Source organism: Canis lupus, chromosome 4, assembly GCF_003254725.2.
Source record: "Canis lupus dingo isolate Sandy chromosome 4, ASM325472v2, whole genome shotgun sequence".
Lineage (NCBI taxonomy): Eukaryota > Metazoa > Chordata > Mammalia > Carnivora > Canidae > Canis > Canis lupus.
In genome coordinates this window covers 6,501,944-6,525,146 of record NC_064246.1, presented here as the reverse complement: position 1 = coordinate 6,525,146, position 23,203 = coordinate 6,501,944, and the positions used below count along the sequence as shown (strand labels likewise).

At 38.7% G+C, this 23,203-nt stretch overlaps 1 protein-coding gene and 1 pseudogene across 2 annotated transcripts in view; one reads left to right on the top strand and one right to left on the bottom strand.

Annotated features, from left to right (window-relative positions):
- Positions 1–23,203, bottom strand: part of PCNX2 (pecanex 2) — a 288,030-nt gene that overhangs the window by 243,483 nt on the left and 21,344 nt on the right. For both annotated transcript variants that reach the window (XM_025448568.3, XM_025448569.3), the window contains exons 2-5: positions 14,083–14,288; positions 13,372–13,492; positions 12,663–12,699; positions 856–2,154 (exon numbers count right to left, since the gene is read on the bottom strand). In XM_025448568.3, coding sequence (XP_025304353.3) covers positions 856–2,154; positions 12,663–12,699; positions 13,372–13,492; positions 14,083–14,288 — 1,663 coding nt within the window. The remainder of the gene's footprint in view (positions 1–855; positions 2,155–12,662; positions 12,700–13,371; positions 13,493–14,082; positions 14,289–23,203) is intronic.
- LOC112660859 (glutamyl-tRNA(Gln) amidotransferase subunit A, mitochondrial-like) lies at positions 2,366–3,989 on the top strand (annotated as a pseudogene).

Genomic DNA, 23,203 nt, shown 5'->3' with positions numbered 1-23,203 from the left:
GTGCAATACAACTGCCAGCAAGCAATCCTACCATATAGCCACTATTTTGTCAGATAAATAGGCAGAAACGTACTAAGAAATCACAGGAACATGGACATTTAAAGCTAAACGAAGAAGAGTAAAAGTAAAAACTCTAGTCCAGTAACATCCTTTTACCAGTCAGGATATTAAGCCCAGAGATATTAAGCAACCTGAAAAGAAATGAATCTTACATTCATAAAGGAAATATACTTTGTAGGAGCACTGGCTCTGGATCAAGATTACTTGGGATTAAAGCTCAGTTCTGGTACTTCTCCTAGACTAACTTGGGAAGCTCTCTGAGCTTCATCTGCAAAAGAGAAATAATAGTACCCATAGCATAAGGTTCTATGAAGTGTAAACAAATGAAGATGAAAGTAACTATATAATTTATTGTTCCAACTGGGAACACCTCTAAGGGTGAAAGGCACTGCTGTTACTAATTATGGTGACAAAATAGTGTAGATGAGGACCTTCTGGGGGCAAACCATAATGTACTTTCCCAGAATGCATCTATTCCATAGAGGGAGAGAAATCTACTGTGAGTTCTTGTCATGGTGATAAAATACAATTGCTTATTTCCTTGGAAATAAATATTATTACCTTCTAGGGAAGCCAAACATTCATTACTATGCCTTAAATTTCCTGCCAGAGTAAGCCAATGTTAATATAAGCTCAACACACAGCTTAGTATTGGCACATCTGGCAATTATCAATAACGCCACCAAGCAGTAATGACCCAATATTCTGCTATTTGCAAAACCAAATCACAGAAGCTCATGAAGATACGGACTGCCTTCTTTGTGTCATCATGATAGAACTGATGTGGAAGCGTACCTCCAAGGAGCCCACTGTCTTTGTTCTGCTCTGCTGAGCCATTCCTTTGGTTGGATGCTGCCAGCTTGGAAGTATTGATTGATTCTAATAGGGAGACAAATTCTAGGAAGTTGGATTCATTTGGTATTTGTCCTTCCTTAGCCTCTAGGTCAGATTTGGAAGTTGGCATTGTTTTTTCTTTATCATTAATCACTTCTGTGGAACTTTTGCTCAAGAAGACATCTGTCCCACTGTCCACACTGAGAACCCGGGTATGTCTCTTTTCATGGCTAGTTTTACAAGATGATGGATCAAGGTTAGCCTGGCTATCCCTTACCCCCTCAGACTCAGGGACCACTTGAGGAGTGAATGGGGAAGTTGTTTCACAGCAATCTCCTGGGGAAGGACTGCCATCCTTTGTGGCATGGCCCCCCTCCCCAGATTCATAGCCGGAACACTGATTGGATGATGCTTCCACCATCAATCTCTCTGGGGTCCTGTCACTTCCATTGCCTTCAGGACACATAGCACCCCCTCCCCCATCCTCAGAGAGCTCAAGGGTGATGACAGGAATTCTCATCTGCTCTGTGTTGGGAGGACTGGCCACCTCCAGGGCAGCTGGCTCAGCATCGGACTTTAAACCGGCCCTCTCGGTGCCAATGACCTTCAGGTGGAGGGAGCTTTCCAAGTCTGTCATGGAGTTGGGGGTACTGCTCATGGTGATGACGATTTTAATGGGTTCATGCAGACTCAGTGGGTCTCCAGGCTGAGAAGTATCGATAAGAGTGACAGCTACCTCACTGTCCGAGTAGTCCACTTCCTGGTTCATGGTTGGGTCCACCTGCCGGGAGGCATCCAGTGGCTCGTGCACAGGTCTGGCAATAACAGTGTTGCACTGAGGGCAGCTGCTGCTCAGGCTGTCTGGAGGTGATTGGCTCTGCAACCGTTCCCGTAAGGAGCCCTGGGCATAGATCACAGGTTCTGGACTTAGAACTGAATTCTCACTCCCCCAAGGCTGGAAAGAAACATCTGTTTCTAATAAGTCATACTGAGACAAAGACAAGTGTGGCAACTTTTTCAAGGCTTCTTTCTCAACTAAGCCACCCTCAGATCTGTGGCGGAAAGGGGGCTGCCCCTTGCCTCCTCTCTCCTTCCCTTTACCACTGATTCGAGTTTCTGCCACAACTGGTTTCATGGGTACTGCTGGCGTGGTCGTGGTTTCTGGCACGTCCTCTTCACAAGCCGGTAAGCTTTCCCTTTTAATACCAGGTGAGGTAGATGACACTGGTGCTACAGCTTGGTCTTCGGAGAGAATGACACCTGAAATAAACAGCAGGAACTTTATTAATTCCTGAAACAGACGAATAATGTCCCAGGGCAAGACCTCATAATAACAAAGCTAAAAGTAGCTCTAGCAACGCATGTGATTGGATGCTTATTTTTAAAATATCACCCCCACTGTGAAATTGCTCTTAAAATCTCTGCATTTCTTGTCACCTGGGCCCTGTGGTGGCAGACTGGGCACAAGGACCATGCTGGGCCAAACCCTCCAAGAAGTTTCTGCAGCACTGAAACAAGGCCAAATTACTCCAACAGAGCTCTGTCAAAAATGTCTCTCCCTTAACAAGAAGACCAAGTTTCTAAATGCATGCATTACTGTATCAGAAGAGGTAGCCTTAAAGCAAGCTGAAGAATTGGAGAAAAGAACAAGAAAGGTCATTCACTTGGGGATTTAGATGGAGTTTCTATTGCAGTAAGAGACAACTTTAACACGCCAGGCATTGAGATAACATGTGCATCAAACATGCTGAAAGGTTACGTATCACCATGCTACATAGTTCAGAAGTTGTTGGATCAGGGAGCTGTCCTGATGGGAAAAACAAATTTAGATGAGTTTGCAATGAGATCTGGAAGCACAGATGGTGTATTTGGACCAGTTAAAAAAACCTGGAGTTATTCAAAACAATATAGAGAAAAGACGAAGCACAAGGCCCATGGTGAGAATGAGGATTCAAATTGGCTTATAACTGGAGGAAGCTCAGGAGGGAGCATGGCAGCAGTAGCAGCATTTACAAGCTCTGCGGCTTTAGGACCAGATATAAGAGGATCCACCAGAAATCCAGCTGCCCACTACGGGGTTGTTGGTTTCAAACCAAGCTATGGCTTAGGTTCTCATCATGGTCTCATTCCCCTAGTGAATTCAATGGATGTGGAATCTTAACCAGATGTATGGATGATGCAGAAGTTGTGTTGAGTATGCTAGCTGGGCATGACCCCAAAGATTCTACCACAATTCAAGATCCTGTTAAACCATTTACACTTCCCAGTTTGATAGATGTGAATAAACTATGTATAGGAATCCCAAAGGAATATCTTACTGCAGAACTATCAAGTGAAGTGCAATCTCTTTGGTCCAAAGCTGCTAACTTCTTTGAGTCTGAGGGGGCCAAAATAATTGAAGAGTCCCTGCCCCATCCCAGTTACTCAATTGTCTGCTACCATGTATTGTGTACATCAGAAGTGGCATCAAATACGGCAAGATTTGATGGGCTAGAATATGGCCACAGATGTGACATCAATGTGTCTACTGAAGCCATGTATGCTGCAACCCGGCGAGAAGGGTTTAATGATGCGGTGAGAGGAAGAATTTTCTCAGGAAATTTTTTCTTATTGAAAGAAAACTATAAGAATTATTTCATTAAGGCCCAGAAAGTGAGACAACTCATTGCTAATGATTTTGTGAATGTTTTTAACTCTGGAGTAGATGTCTTGCTGACTCCCACCACATTAAGTGAGGCTGTCCCATACCTAGAGTTCATTAAAGAAGACAACAGAACACGAAGCGCCCAGGATAATATTTTTACACAGGCTATAAATATGGCAGGATTGCCAGCAGTGAGCATCCATCCCTATGGCCCTCTCAAACCAAGGATTGCCAGTAGGACTACAGTTTATTGGATATGCATTTCATGACCAGGAGCTTCTTACAATTGTTAAGTGGTTTGAAAAATAAGTAGTTTTGTTACTAAGCTTCAAGAACTAATGGATGATTGTTCATCAGTCTTTGAAATTGTAAAGTTAGCTTCTGTTTCTCTAAAACAGTAGTGATAAATATAGCATGCAAATTAAAATAACTTAAAGATTTTATATTCTAGAGAAGTCAGATATCTTGCTAAATTCCTATAATTTGGTTAATTGTCAACACAATAATTCCTTGGGATCACTTTTTAAAACTCTTGTGATATAGTTAATTAATAAGTCATCTGTCAGCATTTATTAAGTACCCACTAAGTGTAAAGTACAGGATTTTTCCATTAACACAAGATACATGTTCCTGAAAAATGATGCATTCTGCAAAAATGTTCATTAATAAGAACAGAGCTTAGAGTAAAAGTAAGCTTAGGGATAAGCCTCTCAAAACTTGTACAATCTTTATAACCAAAGTGCTAATAAGAGCTGTAATTTGTACCTCCAGAGAGAACCTGAACAGCCAGGCAGATCGGCAATTCAACATGTGGTAGAGGCTCCTCAGGGGATGTTAAAATGCACAGAAACAATAAAATGGAAATACTTGCTTCTGAGTGCAGAACAAAAGAGTCTCTTCTGACTCTTCTGAGCTCTGAGCCCTGGAGGAAGTGCAACCTGCTGTGGCCCAGAGTCAAGCAAGACTGAGGGTGTGTCTCTCTGGGGAAGAGCCCAGGTGCAGACACTCTTTATTTCTCTAAAAATAGAGCTGCAATAACTGAAAACTTTCTCCTTTTTTGCTAAAGGTGAAAATTTTACTTCTGCTATCCCAGAACCCCATGCCAACGAACCAGAACAATTCCATGTTACACTGACTTCATTTTCCTATTTACCACTCACAGATGAACTCACTGGTGTCCTAGAAACATTTGTTGTAACCTAAGACACCATATTGGACTTGAAACTTGGTAGGTAGTGGAGCATGATTTTAGTGAGAAAGTTTCAAGATATACAAGTAAATCCAATGTAAAAAACTTGTAGATAATTTGGTGAGGATGCCGAAGACAGAAAAGTCCATAGCCTCCTCCCTTACCCTGGATTCTCTATTCCTTATGGTTTCTTTATCCCCTTAGCTTACCTTTCTTTACAGGTGCTCTCTATTTGGGTCCCTTGAACTGAAAGAGACATTAACAATCTGTATTCAATTGGAAAAAAAATTTATGAAAATCATACATTTACCTACTATAAAATTTCATCATTGGATTTGTCTTGGCCATCATCATCCCGTGTTGATCAGGTCTTCTAATTTGGGACTTAGGTTACTGATAAGTATAAGTGGAAAGCTGAATTACTTTTTAATAAATTCACTTTGTTTAGTAAGGAAAAAGTCTTTTCTAACTATGAAGTACATGAGGGGAAAAATCTAAGTGGTGGAACCTTCTGCAGAGCCCCTGGAATGTTGCATGGTAGAAGTTAACCTGCTTGTTACTTTTTCATTAATAGTTTTCTCTCCTCCCAGGATCTTTCCACTCCCAAACACTCAGTCTGACAACATTTGTATCAAATCTTTCAGGCCCACTAGTCTTCTTATAAATCTTGATTCTGAATCCCTGAAAGAGGAATAAATTCATAAAAGAGAATTGCATTATTTGATAACAAGGGAAAACCATCTTAGCTGAAGGAGCTAACATGATGTAAAAAGCAAACAAATGATAAAATCTTTGCCCCAGTCTTTTCTTAATGTGTGTATAATATGAAATAAATTTTTTTAAAGAAAAAATCTCTGCATTTAAAATAATAATTCAGACTTTTAGATTTTGCTGTTTTGTGGCTTTGGGAGGCAGACTGATTTCAATATCATGTTTGAGACTTATTATCAGAAAGGTCCTGGCTCTTCTACTAACTAGTTATGTTACCTTGGACAAGTTATCTAATCCCTCTAAACCAAGATCCTCAACTGTGGTGCTATTGACATTTTGGACCAAATAAATCTTTGCTGTGGGGGCTGTCCTATGCATTGAAAGATGTTTAGCAGCATCTCTGGCCTCTACCTACTCGATGCCAGTTGTAACTCTGTTCTCACTTATGACAATGGAAAATGCCTTCAGATATTATCAAACATTCTTTGGGAGAAAAACCTGCCAGTGGAGAACCACTGCTCTAATCTTCAACCTCCTATCTGTAAAATGGAATTAATTATACTATCCTCTTAAGGCTGCGATGAGGATCTACAAGGAAAGACATGGAAAGTGCTAGGCCAAGGACTTGGCAATGGGCTTGCTGGGGCCTTGACCTGAGGACAATAAGAACCTCACATTTCTGACGTGACTCATATATTTTCAAAACATGTCTGAATTTTATCTGTAATCATTTATACTTATGACGGTGGCTGAAAGTGAGTTTCATCCTTCTTCCAGCTTCCCTGTATCTGTTAATGACCCCACCACTCTTTAAGCCTCTTACGCTTAAAACCCTGGGGTAATCTTTTGGTTGTTCTTTCTTACCTAGCCTTATGATCATTCAACCAGTAAGTAGCCTCAGTTTTCATTCACTATCATGAAGAGTATTCTCTGGGGGCACAAGGAGCCCTAGAACAAGCCCTAGAACTCACTCTCCTCTGCCTTCAGGGGTACTTTGGTAGAAAGAATTGAGAGGCCCTGCCCTCCACTACTCTAGTCAGAAGACCTTTGATTCTAGTGCAAACTCTGGACTTAAGTCTCCCACTAGGAATGTTCTTTCTCCTCACCCACTAAAGACCTCATTCAAGGTCTTTTTCATATCCCTCCTTCAACATGTAATTTCTCATGATCACCTAAACCAGAAATAAGCTCTCTTCTGCACTCCTTTAAGCAATTAATGTCTGTAGAAATAAATTTTACTTACCATAAACTTTTTAAACTATAGCTTTATTTATATAGATTTAAATTATCTTCCTAACTGGACTGTACAGAGTTCTAGAAAACAACCATAGTTCATACTCATCAAATCCTCCAAAGAAACTAGCCAATTATCTTATCCACACCCAAGAATGTTGGTTGATGATAATGAAGATTATTCTACTTTGTAGCAATCCTATGCAGGTTTTCCTACTGTACAGAGCAGATACTTTTCCATGGAAATAGAAGAACAGAAGAGTCAAGAAACTTGTCCAAGTTCACCATGCTACCGATGGAGCTGGGACTACAGCCCAAATCCTCTGAGTCCTAATCTGACAATCCTCTACTCCCTCACATGGCCCCTCTATCTATGTAGATGGCTCTTTTACTTTGCCATCCAGATCTCAACTTGGATGTTGTCTCATCAAAGAGGCTTTCCATGACTACTCAATATCAAGTACACTTGTTGAAAATGAATGAAAATATTGCAGGAGGAATCCAAACTACCAGGCAGGGCCTGAGGAACAGGACATTGGGTTGGATCTATAGGACATATTCATAAGGCATTTTTATTGCTTCACTACCTCCCATACCACACCACTGTGATTGTACAGATAGCAAGCCAATGGGACCATTTCCTGACATACAAGATGAGAGGAAAGAGTACCCCAGGTTTTAAAACAAATATGGATTTAATGCAAAGACCCTGTGATGGGAACTCGTTTGGCACGTTTGAGAAAGAGAGAAAATGTCAATGAAGCTGGAGTAGAAAAGGTGAAGGGAGAAGGAGAGGAAGAAAGATCAGCAAGGCCAGCAGGGTCCAAAATATAAAAGAAAAGTATGGAGCTTAAGTTTTATTCTATGAATAATTTGAACCCTGAAGAAGTTTTTCAAAGGAGCACATGACCTGAATTAGGTTTTTAAAAAATAACCCTGCCTCCTGCATGAGGGGTAGACTGTGGTGAAGCATGAGAAAATCGGAAGAAGAGAAGGGCACTACAAGACCTTTTCTTGGGACACCTGGGTGGCTCAGTGATTGAGCATCTGCCTTTGGCCCAGGTTGTAATTCCTGGGATCAAGTCTCACGTCGGATTCCCCACAGAGAGCCTGCTTCTCCCTCTGCCTATCTCTCTGCCTCTGTGTGTGTGTGTGTGTGTGTGTGTGTGTGTGTGTGTGTTTCATGAATAAATGGATAAAACCTTAAAGAAAAAAGACCTCTTCTTTATAGAGAAAAAAAATTGAAGAAGAGAGATAGGGGAAGAGGCTATTACAGTTGATGAATAATGGTGTTTTGGACTTGGGTGGTTGTGGTGGACATGGAGAGAAATATATAAATTTAAAATATGTTTTGGAGTAGAATTGACAGGACTTGATGATAGATGGAAGCTAAGGGTAGTGAGGGACAGATAAACCAATGAGAACTTGATTTTAAAGCTTTGATAATGAGATTGGTGGTACAAGTGTTTATTGATAAGGAGAAAACCAGAGGAGATACAGATTTAGAGATAGCAATTGAGAGATCGAGTGGTGATCCATTTAATATGACTATTAGACATCTTATCCAGGAGGAAATAAGTGTAAGCAGCTGGATGCATGAGACTGAAATCCAGACAGAGGTCAACACTGAAGAAATAGATTTACACACATAATCATATAGATGGTATTTAAAGCTAGATATGAGATTGTCAAGGGAGACCTGGTATCTAGAGAAGAGAAAGGGGCCAAAGACCAAAACCAAGGGTACTCCAGCATTTAGATGTCAAACAACAGAGGAGGATCAATCAAAGAACACTGAGAGGGAAGAGATTCAGGAAAATGCACTATTATGAAAGCCAAGAGAAGAAAGTTGGTCGCCCACAACTTATTACATATAAAAAAATAAAGCCATACTGTGGCCTATAAGTGGATCTTTTGTGAATAAATTAGCATGTTATATCTCAGTACCAGCTTAACCCTAAGCAAAAATGGCAAAATGAATTTCCTACCTGGAAAACCAAGAAAAATAGTTGGCCTAAAATGACTCCCCCAACATATTGCTTAGCAATGAAATCTAACCAAATATAGTCATTTGTTTTCTATCCTTGACACTTTAACTATAAAAACATACTATATTACCAAAAAATATATATGTTAAGAAAAACACCATGGCAAAAACTAAATGATTATGTCAATAGTTGTAAAAAAAAAAAAAAAAAAAAAAAAAGCTTTTGACAAAATCCAGTACCCTCTCATGAAAAAAACATTCAACAAACTAAGATTGGAAGAGAATTTCTTCAACCTGATACAGGCTATTTATGAAACACTCAAAACTAACATCATATGTAATGGTGAAAGACCTAATGCTTTCCCCATAAGATCTGAAACAAGGCAATGATGTCCACTCTCACAACATCAATAAACATTGTAATGGAAATTGTACACAGGGCACTTACTCAAGAAAAAGAAATAAAAGGCAACTAGATTGGAAAGGGAAGTAAAGTAAAAGATCTCTGTTCACAGATGATATCATTCTGTACATAGAAAATCCTAAGGAATCCACTAAAGAACTATTAGAACTAATAGACATTCAGGAAGTTTGTACAATATAAAATCCATGTTCAAAAATCAATTCTATTTCCATACATTAGCAATAGACAAGCTAAAATGAAATTAAGAAAATACCATTTTAACAGCATCTAAAAAAATAAAATACTTAGTAATAAATTTAACAAGAGTACAAAATACATGCACTGAGGACTACAAAATATTGTCAAAAGAATCCAAAGATCCAAATAAATGAAAAGACATCCCGAGTTCATGGATTGGAAAACGTAATATTGTTAAGATAGCAATTCTCCTCAAATTTATCTACAGATTTAATATAATTTTTATCAATATCCCAGCTGTCTTTTTTTCAGAAATTGAGAGTTCACATGAAAATATACAAGACCCAGAATAAGCAAAATAAGTTGGAGGACTCACAGTTCCCAATTTCAAAGCTTATTACATAGCTACTGTAATCAAGATGGTGCGATGATGGCATAATGGTAGATATATAGACCGAAAGAACAGAAAAGAAAGTCCAAAAATAAACCCTTATATGTATGGACAATTGATTTTCAACAGGACAGCAGGATGAGTTAGTGGGGGGAGGGAAGTGGGAAGTAGTCTGTTCAATGAATGATCCTGGACAACAAATAAACATTAAAAGAATCGAGTCAGACCCTTACTTCACATCATACACAAAAATTAATTCAAAATGGATCATAGACCTGATTACAAGAGTTAACACTATAAAACTCTTAAAATAAAAAATAGGAATGAATCTTCATGATCTCAGATTCAGCAATGGTTTCTTACACACGACACCAAAAGCCCAAGCAACAATAACAACAAAAAACAATACAGTGGACTTCATGAAAATTAAAACTTCTACACTTTAAAGGATCTCAATAAGAAAGTGACAAGTCAACCCACGGAGTGGGAGAAAATATTTGCAAATATATCTAATCAAGGACTTGTATCTAAAATATATAAAGAATTCTTACAACTCCTCAATAAAAAGACAATCTGATTAAAAAGGGGGCAAAAGACTTGAATAGACATTTCTCTAAAGACGATGATGATGAAACATCAATATCATTTGTCATTAGAAATATGACTAATTTCATGCAAATCCAAGCCATGTGAGATACCACACCCCACCCACTAGAATGGTTATATTCAAACACAGTCAATAACAAGTGTCATCAAAGATGTGGAGAAATTGTGGCCTTCATATATTGATGATGGGAATATAAAATGATGCACCTGCTTTCTAAAACAATCTGGTAGATCCTTGAATGGTGAAACAGAGAGTTACTTTATGACTCAACAATGCCAGTCTTAGGTATATATCCAAGAAAATAAAAAACATTTTCCACACAACAACTCTACAATGATTGTCCAGTGAAGTATTATTTATAATAGCCAAAAAGTGCAAAGATCCCAAAGTCCATCAACTGATAAATGGATAAATAAAACATGGTATAGCCATTTAAAGGAGTATAATTTAGCAATGAAATGAAATGAAGCATTGGTATAAGCTACAACCTAAATAAACTGTGAAAACATAATGCTCATTGAAAGGAGCCAGTCACAAGAGATCACACATTAGATGAAATGTCCAGAATGGGCAAATCCATAGACAGAAAATACATTGGTGGTAGCCTGGGGTTGGAAAAGATGGGAAGATTGAGGAATATGACTAAGCAATCAGGTTTCTTTTCAAGGTATTGAAAATATTCTGAAATTTATTGTGATGATGGACATACAGCTCTGTGAATATACTAAAAGCCCTTGAATTATATACTTTGAATGGGTGAATTATATGGCATCTGAATTATATCTGAATAGACCTGTTACAAAAAGAATGCGATTGTACCTTTTAACAATGAAAAGAATTGAATACTAGGATAGTGTATTATGAGATTGGTCTAAGAAAAAAAAATTGTTTCAGTGCAGTGTTGTTGAAAAAACATTGGGTTTAGCAGTCAGTTGTGTGCCTAAATGCCACCTGTACAGTTGACTTGTTATGACTCAGACTGAAATGATACATGCAAAATCTCCACTGTAATTCCTAGTACAAGAAAGGAAGGAAGGAATTGTTTCAGTTGGAATGGTGAAGTCAAAAGACCAGAACAGACATTGAAAGGATGTAAAGTAATGGTGTTTATAGCTTGATCTGGAATAAGTAGTCTAATAGAACAAAATAATGCATGCGTGTGTGTGTGTATAACTAGACATAAAATAATACTGTTACGAAAACTTGTGTGTAACTAAAATATTTGAAAATTTTTTTTAATTTTTATTTATTTGTGATAGTCACAGAGAGAGAGAGAGAATGAGGCAGAGACACAGGCAGAGGGAGAAGCAGGTTCCATGCACCGGGAGCCCGATGTGGGATTCGATCCCGGGTCTCCAGGATCGCGCCCTGGGCCAAAGGCAGGCGCCAAACCGCTACGCCACCCAGGGATCCCAAAATATTTGAAATTTAATGGTCACTTCATTTTGGTAGTAGTAATAGAAAAAAAAGAATTTGAATAATCCTTTATACATTATTATCATAGAATTTAGCTAAGTAATGACAAAAGAAACTTCTTTTTAGATTTTCCTACTCAAGTGCTAACTTCAGCTGTTTTCTTGAAAATAAAATTTTACACTACTTTCAAAATTTAAATAGAGCCTAAATTTCTCTTTGTAGTAGCACTACAAAAAAATAGAATTGCAGAGAAAAGCAGTAGTTAATTCAGGTCTCCAAAAACTCTTTTCTCAATTTTCTGAAGGCAATCAAAAGATAATAAAATGAAATCTTTGTGGAAAAGGAAAATAAAAATCTGAGGGCTTAAGAGAAAGTTCCCAGAAAAAAAATTTGTAACCTGAAGGAAATGCAGTATACAGAATGCAATATCATTTCCTCTGTCCTTTTTCAGTGTGAGTACTAGAATAAAAAGTTTGTACATTAATGGTGAATATATCCTGTTTTTTATCTGCTACTCTGAGCCGTATGAGATAAGCACAAACTGGAGAAAGGACAATAACTTATGATCCAATAAAATACTACAATTTAAAATTAGACACAATGTACAAATTCTGATGAGAAAAAATCAAAATTAAGAGTTGAAGAATTGGGATCCCTGGGTGGCGCAGCGGTTTAGCGCCTGCCTTTGGCCCAGGGCGCGATCCTGGAGACCCGGGATCGAATCCCATGTCGGGCTCCCGGTGCATGGAGCCTGCTTCTCCCTCTGCCTGTGTCTCTGCCTCTCTCTCTCTCTCTGTGACTATCATAAATAAATAAAAATTAAAAAAAAAAGAGTTGAAGAATTAAGATGAAATAAAACTATGCAGTGTTAGGCACAGTTCATATTTTGAATTAATTCACCTGCATTCTGTTTCACAAAAAAATTCTTTATCACTTCACTGAAGATAATGCTGTGATAAAATATTAAGTGGTGATAATAAATACTCTACCTTTGAGATCTTCCACTGTTTCCTGGGCCGGCAACTCCTAAATAAATGGAAGAACAAAAATCAATATATGACTCAGCTCAGTGCCCATCTCCAGGCAGTCAGCAGACATGGAGCAGCAGCTACTAGTTTTCCAAATGGCACATGGGGAAGAGACTACACAGTGTCCATGCTGCAAAAGTTTCTAATAAAATGGATAGCAAAAATAAATACAAAATATAGGTACATGTAGATATTCAAGCAAGACCACTGTACTGTGATTAAAGGGTGTTTGATAATTAAGAAAGTAAAAAGGAGAGAGAAGAATGTGCTATTTTGTACTGCCCAATAAGGTTAATCTAGAGCAAAGGGGATTTATTGACTTCCCAGGAGAGAGGTGTGATTTAATGTCGAGTGGCGCCATTGATTCCAGGGGAAGACATGGCAAATATGGTGAATTAATGACAGACAGGGTGGGGGCTGTCAAGATCTGCTGATAGGTTCTTTTGGCCAGAGTGGCAGGCAGCTGGCAGAGGAGGGGCGGGGAGGAGCTGCTTCCAGCACACGACTGGTGTTTATCTCATGGTTCAAGGACTCCCCTGGGGTCACTACACACTGTGAGATGTGGTACACCACAAGCACAAGGGCAGTATTGCTACCCTTGCATGTTCCCATTCTAGACGGGATCAACACTACACAACAAGTACAGAATGAAAGAGAAAAACACACTGACCAGTGGCCCAGATGAGTGATGAGAGTTTAAACTTTGCCCTCTGGAGCTGCAGCGGAGGGGAGGTGTGGAGAGGTTTCGATGAGGCTCTTCTTTTTTGCCATTGTTAATCTGTCTGTTATTGCTAATGTATGTAAAAAACACAAAAGCAGTGATGTTATCAAATAGAACTATGCCTTCAATTCATCCCAAACCAATTCCTTTCCCCAGATTCTATTTTGTAATATTCACTGTATACAGATTTTGTTCTTAAGGGAGAATAATAAATATTGCTTTAAAATAAGACATGCCCTCTTACGGAGCTCTCAGAAATAAGGGCAAGAATAGTGACAATGACACTCAAGATCACTTTTAATATTTCAGTTCTGTGCAATGTATTACTTCTATATTAACAAACATAAATGTTCTTTTTGAAAATACTGTGGCATGAACTAAGCACTTAAATGACAAGATAAAAATGCTAAAATAAAATATTTTGCTGCTAGGCCTAATGCAAATGAACTCCAGAGCATGGTATGAGATCACATTAATAGTTAAACTATCTTGATTATCAATATCAATTTTATACTTAAGTGTATGCTTCAGTAGAAAAAAATATACATATTTGGGTCTGCCTATGCTTGTGTATTTTCATAAACAAAATTTTTCATAAACAAAATTTAACCAAAACTAAAACATTTAAATTATGAACTGACACATTACAAGAAACATTACCTTGGGATTTTGTGATTAGTTATATGTTCCTTGTTGGCCTCTTTGTCTTTATTTAGTTTTTCTTTCTTTCTGGAGGGCCTCTGCTGAATTACTTCTCCTTTATCAAACATGAGGTGTAGGCGATAACTGACCAATTTGATTATTGTGAAGAATACAGTCACTGAACTGCAGTAAAAAAATGCAGTGATAGCATTTGGAGGAAAAGCCTAAAGAAGATAAAAGAAAGAAAAACTTCATTCATTTGCAGGATTATCTTTTGTTTTTCAGTCTAAAAGCATTGTTGGACTACTCACTGAATACAAATTGGGCAAGATTTCAAATTTTATTGGCTTTACAACTTTTCCTGGTTGTGATACCTGAGAAGAAAGAGCTGCTATCTTTTTATCTTTTTAAAAAAATCTTTTTTGTTTCTCAGATTCTGGTACTAGTTGCATTGGAGATCAACATTTCATTTGCAGGCAGTAGCCCCACAGAACAAAAGGTGTTTTATAGTGAGCCTTTCCATGTTCTATTAGTTCTTTTCTATAGCCTGATCTGACCTTCCTGCATATCTGCTTGTAGCAAAGCCAGGAGAAAGGCCTTTGAGATTCTGTTTCTGTCAACAAAACACAAAAAGCCTTGTTTAGAACAGAGGAAAGAAGGAAAGAGAAAGGTTAATGTAATATCCCCTCCCTTCCCCCTCCCTTCCTTCCTTTCTTTCTTCCTTTCTCCCTCCCTCCTTTCCTTCTTCTTTCCTTCTTTCCTCCCCCCCTTCCTTCCTTGTTTCCTTCCTACTACCCAACAGGAGAGTAGGGAAGGAAAGAAGGAAGGAAGGAATATTCTGTTGGGTTAACACCATCAAGCCACGTATTTCCCTAGTGGTTTGACGGAGGCAAGGGGCCACAAAAAGGTACACTGCTTCTAAAAGGAAGAAGGATATGGACATTAGTGTAGAAGGATCTGAGCATAGATATCATGGTGAAGGGCAGTTCAATTCTGTCCAATCCTCTCAAGAAACAAAAAGAATCACTGGGATCCATGCAATTGTCCCACTCTATAGGATCCCCCACATACCTTCCTAGTTCTCTCCCAGGACCATGGATGATTATAGGTTCTCTAGTCCTTCCTAAACTAATTTCTTATCTTTGGAGATTAAAATAGATCACAGTGTCTCAAGATTATATAAAAGACAGCCTCCATAAAAAGCAAGATCCTTTTATCAATGCACATCGCTGAAGGATCTCAAGAAATCCAGTGATAAGTATAGACTCTCCTTTGACCTGGAACCTGCTAGGCCTGTAGACAACATGGCCCAGTCCAAGTCTGCTCCCAAGTAGCCTGTGCAAATGCCACAGTCCCATGATAATCCATCATCTAGGTAAGATCATTCCAAAAACAACATAGCCAAAAAAAAGAATAAAGAAAGAGAAAAACTTTTAACAAGTAAAGCTGAAATGAATTTTCATCATCACTCAATTGCTTTTACTTTATGGGGAAAAGGTCCACATATAAATATAAATTAATAAGTGAATGAAAGATTTATTAAATAAAATAGATGATAGATTAGATAGACAGATAGATAGATAGAAGAGAGGGGGAGAGAGAGAGAGAAATAAAGTCGGGTTACCTACCTGGAAGCAGATAAGTTTCCCATTTACACACATACCTCCTGATGAGAAGCTATGATGAACTTCAAGCAATACGAAGAGAAATTAAAAGAGAAAGAGCGATAGGGGTCACAGTCTCCAATGTTTTTCCTTTTTTCTTTTTTTAAGATTTTATTTATTCATTCATGAGAGAGAGAGAGAGGCAGAGACACAGGCAGAGGGAGAATGGCTCCACACAGGGAGCGCGATGTGGGACTAGATCCTGTGTCTTCAGGATCAGGCCCTGGGCTGAAGGCGGCGCTAAACCGTTGAGCCACCCAGGCTGCCCTCCAGTGCTTTTTCTTAACATGTCTGCATATTTCAGGTCTAAAAATACTTAGGGTAAAGCTAGAGAATGAGTTTGAAGAAACTAATACAGGAAGAATAAAACCCAGAAAATGTCCTGAGAATAAATTAGCACACTATCATATACAAATTATATTCAAAAGTTGTTTAAATTATAATACAATTTGCAATTCATAGTACTCTGATTAGCAGAGACCACGAGAAATGTGTTCACAGCGTCTCTTCCAGTCAGGCCAGGGCCATGTGACTACTTTTGGCCAAAGGACCAAGAGGGGAAATGGCTGGTGTTACTTCTAAGCTGAGATAGTTAGGAGGTAGGTGCCTCCTCCATCCCACTGTTCTCTTTAGTTGACAATCTCAGAGGCTGTGTTTCTTAGATATCCATTTGCAAGATGACAGAACTTCCTTCAGCCTGGGTATCTAGGTGACTCTGGGACAAGGCCCTTACAGACCTGAGAGGCACATGTACTAGAAGTGAGAAAAAAAAATCCTTTGACTCATTAAACCACTGAAATTCAGGGCTTTGCCTGCTGTGGCAGCCAGCACTGATTAACCTAATATGGGGGGTTCCATTTTCATGAGGAAGCTTCCATTCAAATTATAGGTATTGAGAAGAGAATACCAAGGAAGGTGAGAGAGAAAAGACTACATATGGATACTGGGATAATTCATTTTGAAAAAAAAAGTACTATTTTTCAGTTTACTCTCATAAATATGGATTATAGGATTGGCTTGGTAGTGTTTAAATGAAGAGAAAGCAAGAAATTATGAGGTTTAGTATCTAGTTTGCAACCCACACAAGAAAAGGTCCTTGCCTCATCTTTATGAAGGTCTACTGGGACTTTGTCACATCCCCAGAAAGCCCACAGACCTTACCAGGCCATAGTGAAAGACAGTGATTTTACTGAAAATTTCCAGGGAGAGAGGAAAAATTTTACAACATGCTACAGATGGCACATTATTCCTCCCAAAATTCCCTGATCTCACTTAAAGCCTCTTCCTTCAGAAGACCCTGCAAATAGAATCTAGAATCCTCCCAAATATCCCTTTTTAAATGCCCTGTAATTAATCTCAGCTCAGACTCCTCCAATTTCCAGGGACATCACTGAAAATTACTTTCAAGGCCATTTTACTGCTGACATCATTATGCTCAGTCAACAAAAGATCCCCAGCTTCTAGCATTTTCTGTTCTTGTAAGTATGATTGCAAGGAGAGGAGGAGAATTTGGGAAGAAATGTGTTGTGGATGAGCAGTTTTTAATTGACTTTTAACTTATATAACAGATTTCCCTCAACTCCCACCCTATATTAGGTATATTCAGATTCTGAATACAGGTTTATTTGTTACAAGGGAACTCACAATATTTTCTTTGTTTCCATGAACTTATCATTTTAACACATTCTAATGAACAATAAGAGACAATATTTTTCAAAATTATATCCTTGTCCATAGAAATGCTTTATGTTGTTCTCTGACATATTATTAAGATAACTAGTGGGATCCCTGGGTGGCACAGCGGTTTGGTGCCTACCTTTGGCCCAGGGCGCGATCCTGGAGACCCGGGATCGAATCCCACGTCGGGCTCCTGGTGCATGGACCTTGCTTCTCCCTCTGCCTATGTCTCTGCCTCTCTCTCTGTGTGTGTGACTATCATAAATAAATAAAAACTTAAAAAAAAAAAAAAGATAACTAGTATAAGGGGATCCATGGATGGCTCAGCGGTTTAGTGCCTGCCTTCAGCCCAGGGCATGATCCTGGAGTTCCAGGATCGAGTCCTGCTCAGATTCCCTGGATGGAACCTGCTTCTCCCTCTGCCTGTGTCTCTGCCTCTCTCTCTCTCTCCCTCTGTGTGTGTGTGTGTGTGTGTCATGAATAAATAAAATCTTTAAAAAATATATAACTAGTAAAATAACTCATTTCACCAAACTTTTTCTGATAAAATTTCAAGAAAAACAACATGCTGTTATCAACTAAGCAATTACAAATAGTCATTTGCACTTCTCACAAAACTAGATTTCTTGGGATTTGGCGCCATCTAGAAGTATCTGTGTGAACAACTAAATCCCCTACAGTCCCCTCAGGTGGAACCTACCTCTGTTCCTTGAGGTTCATAGCTCAGCCTCTCTCATAGAGTGTATGCCCTCTTTTAAATATGTTTATTGTGGTAAAATATATATAACATTAAAATTTACCATTTTAACCATCTTTAAGTGTGCAGTTCAATGGCAGTCAGTACATTCACATTGTTGTGCAACCATCACCACTATCCATCTCTGGAACTTCTTTATCCTCCAATCTGAAAATTTAAACCCATTAAAATAATAACTCCCCATTTCCTTCTCCCCCAGCCCCTGGCAACCAATATTCTATTTTCTGTCTCTAAGAATCTGATTCTTCTGGGTACTTTATATCATTGGAATCATACAATATTTGTCCTTTGGTAACTTGATTATTTCCCTTCCTATAATGTTTTCAGGGTCCAGCTATATTGTAGCATGGGTCAGATTTTCTTTACTTTATAAGGCTAAATAATGTTGCATTCACTTGTTACATATTTTGTTTAACCATTCATCTGTTGATGGACACTTGGATTGTTTTCACAGTTCAGTTATTGTGAATAGTGCTGCTACGAACATGAGTGTGCAAAGATCTCTTCAAGACTCTGCTTTTAATCCTTTTGGATACATATCCAGAAGTGGAATTGCTGGATAAACTAGCAATTCTATGTTTAATTGTTTGAGGAACCTCCATACTGTTTTCTGTACTAGCTGTGCCATTTTATACCACTCTGGTTTTTAACTTTAGGCTAATGGGTTATTACTGTCCATCTCTTGAGTAGCCTAGAGAGATCAATAATCTAACTAAGTGAGTGCTATCTATAATAATGCTGGTGTTCAGTGAGAATAAACCACTTCTGAGGGTTTCCACGTGCAGACATAAAGAAAAGCACTCTTGGGGGTTCAACTTTTATCAATGTGTATTTCATAAAGGTACTTCATCAATCTACTTTCACAAACTAATTTTGAAGAAGCCTTCTGGAAGTTATTTTTTTCATCTTAAAAATGAGGAAGCTGAAACACAAGTGAGTCATACTTCCAAAGTTGATAAGTACATGTGTCTCCTCTCACCTGGAAGCTACTTACCTAGCCATTTCAATGACCTGACAGAGAACCAAGGACTAGGAAGAAAATATTTTTGAAATGTCTTCTGGGCAGTCAAGGCACACCACTGTTATAGAGAAACTCCTCTCCACTCCTATGGTTTCTGTAGGGAAGGGAACTGTTCCCTCTACATGCTGACCTCTTTGTGCTTCTGGCTCTTTCCTCAGGGATTTTTGACCAGTATTTTGGGGAAGCAGGAATTGGGCATGCCATCTCTCCTGTCTCAGGACCCAACTCTGATCGAGGTGGTGTGTGTCTGTGCAGCATCTCTCCATACTACAAGGTTCCAGCATCTGTCCTAAGTCAGAGAGGCTCAATGCTTTCCACACTGCCCCTGAATAGCTAGATAAGGTTCCATGACTCTGGGGTTCATGTTTAGGAAGTTCACCTACCTGCAGATATAACACACTTCCAAATAATAACTAAATTTGCAATAAAGGTGATACCTGAACTCCATCTGTTTGATTACTGCCTCCTTCAAGTAGCTCAGAAAAAGGAGGTGCTATTTACTGGACTGCCAAGTCTATGTATGAAGGTTATGACCTTGAGATTACTTAGAGCATCAGCTGGAAGCTTTGTGCTCTTACTCTAGGCATAATTTACTTATGTGGCACAAAATATGCCTAATGGTATCCTAGCCCATAGCAGGAATTAGAAGGAGAAATGATGAATAAATAGAAGTAACCACAATAATGTAACAAGACATGCCTAATGACAGTGTAAATAGTGTTGGAAAAGTACCAAAAAAAAAATGAAAAAGCAAGTCACTTATGTAATCACTTTCTGAAACACACTCTTCAGCTATCTCTGAGGACATCACTACAAAAACATAAGATATGTAGGAGTACAAAGAAAATGTTCAATGATATTCAATATACAATCAGAGAATGCAGGGAAATGTAAAACTATCAATGTGGTTAAAGCAAATTGAATTTTCATGCTTTAAGGTTAAGATTCAAGTAATTTAGAAAATGTTTTTACTCAGAGTACGTGGCTTAACGAATAAGGCATCATTAATCTGCTAAACATAACACTTTTGTTGTTTCTGACATTTATGCACCATCAAGGAGTGTTCAGCTGGTTCTTCTGTGTGCCAGCATTTTCTCTCTGGCTGTGAGGAACTGCCCAGTGTGGGTATCTGTGTCATCTGGGGCAGAAACAGGCTTTGGAACCTCCTCGTTCAAATCTCCGGAAGCCTAACCAGCTCACGGCTATTAGAAGATCCTAGGTTAGAGCAGGCCGGGTGGCTCAGAGATTTAGTGCCGCCTTCAGCCCAGGGCTTGATCCTGGAGACCCAGGATCAAGCCCCACGTTGGGCTTCCTGCATTGAGCCTGCCTCTCCCTCTGCCTGTGTCTCTGCTGTGCCTCTCACAAATAAATAGATAAAATCTTAAAAAAAAAAAAAAAAAAAAGAAGATCCTAGGTTATTCTAAAAAGACAGGGTACAGACTCAACAACTGAGTTGCTTTATTTGCTTCAGAGGTAAGAGAGATCCCCTCTTGTTCATGATTTAGTCAAATTAGGAGAGAAGAGCTTTGTCCATCTGACTATCCATTCCTCATTCATTCATTCATTCATTCAGTAGACATATGTGAAGTGTTATGTCAAAGCATTAGTCCCAATGACTTCATTCAGGTAGGATTTTTGAGTCTTATCTAAGTAAACTATAACTCCCTTGGAAGAGGAAAAAATCAAGCCACAAGATAGAGAAATACAATCATTTTTCTGCATTTATATATATGAAGGGATTTACAGGTTTTCACATCTTAAATAACAGTTCCTGAAGTTCCATTATGAAAAAACAACAAAAAACACATTTAATACTTTCTCAGAAAATCTGGAACTTAGTATTTTATATTGAAACTAGAATGAGCTCAGCAGTATCCTCCACAGGATACTGGGAAAGTGGTCGAGAACTCCTGGAGGCAGACGGTGTTGGAAACTCCTGACAGAATAGGGGAGGGAGCCCTCCATGCAGCACCCTCAGAAGTAGGCCAGCCTTGCAAAATAATACTGGCCAAAAAATGGTGAAGTGAGTAGAATCAAGAAATATGACTGGTTCCCAAAAAACAGCCCTACTTGTATCTCTATATTACAAAGTAAGATGAAGAAAAAGAAGAATATCACACGTTCTCTTGGGCCTGCTACTTGACTGCATTTGGGTCTGCTTGTCTGTTTATCAGATCTGCTCTGATTTCTTTGAGCTCCTGGGCCTCCTGCTTTGTGTGCAGCTTTCATGAGGGGAATGCTGGATACAGAAATGGCAAATGTTTGGATTGACAAGGCAATGCTACAGGGAATGATAAGAGAGAAAAACAGCTGAAGGTTGCACAGGTAGATGTGAGGCAGGGGCACTAAAATGAGAATCTCTGTGGCTCTGACTGCTTTGAAAACCATTTAGAAAGGTGGTACCTGTAAGATATCAATCTCATTACAATTGCACCAAAAATCATAAGATACCTAGGAATAAACCTAACCAAAGAGGTAAAGGATCTGTACTCTAAACACTACAGAACACTTATCAAAGAAATTGAGGAAGACACAAGGAAATGGAAAAATACTCCATGCTCATGGATTGGAAGAATAAATATTGTTAAAATGTCTATGCTACCCAGAGCAATCTATGTATTCAGTGCAATCTCTATCAAAATACCATCAACATTTTTCAGAGCTGGAACAAATAATCCTAAAATTTGCATGGAACCAGAAAAGACCTCGAATAGCCACAGGAATGTTGAAAAAGAAAACTAAAGCTGGGGGCATCACAATGCCTGAGTTCAAGCTTTATTACAAAGCTATAATCATCAAGACAGTGTGGTACTAGCCCAAAAACAGACACACAGATCGATGGAACAGAATGGAGGATCCAGAAACGGACCCTCATCGCCATGGTCAACTTATCTTCCAAAAATTGGGAAAGAATATCCAGTGGAAAAAGGACAGTCTCTTCAATAAATGGTGGGGGGGGAAATTGGACAGCCAAATGCAGAAGAATGAAACTGGACCATTTTCGTACACTATACATAAAGATAAACTCAAAATGGATGAAAGACCTAAATGTGAGACAGGAATCCATCTAAATCCTAGAAAAGAACACAGGCAGAAACCTCTTTGATCTCAGCTGGAGCAACTTCTTTAGACATGTCTAAAAAGGAAGAGAAATAAAAGAAAATGAACTACTGGGACTTCATAAAGATAAAAAGCTTCTGCACAGCAAAGAAAAGAGTCAACAAAACTAAAAGGCAATGTACAGAATAGGAGAAGATATTTGCAAATGACATATCAGAGAAAGGGCTAGTATCCAAGATCTATCTATAAAGAACTTCTCAAACTCAACATCCAAAAAACAAATAATTTAATCAAGAACTGGACAGAAGACATGAACCGGTATCTCTCCAAAGAAAACATACAAATGGCCAACAGGCACATGATAAAAGTGTCCCACATCACTTGGCATCAAGGAAATACAAATCAAAACCACGATGAAATGCCACCTCACAACAGTCAGAATGGCTAAGATGAACAAGTCAGGAAATGATGGATGTTGTTGAGGTTGCAAAGAAAGGGAAACCCTCCTACACTGTTGGTGGGAATGTAAGCTGGTACAGCCATTCTGGAAAACAATACAGAGGTTCCTCAAGAAGTTAAAAATAGAGCTGCCCTATAACTCAGCAATTGCACTACCAACCCAAAGATACAACTGTAGTGATCCAAATGGGCATCTGCACCCCTATGTCCATAGCAGCAATGTCCACAATAGCCAGAAAGAACCAAGATGTCCATCGACAGATGAATGGATTAAGAAATGTGTGTGTGTGTGTGTGTGTGTGTATATATATGTGTGTGTGTGTGTATATATATATATATATATATATATATAAAGTAAGATGAACAAAAAGAAGAATACCACACGTTTTCTTGGGCCTGCTACTTGATTGCATTTGAGTCTGCTTGTCTTTCATTGAGAGACAATATATATATGCTATATAATATTATTCAGCTATCAGAAAAGATGAATAGTTACCATTT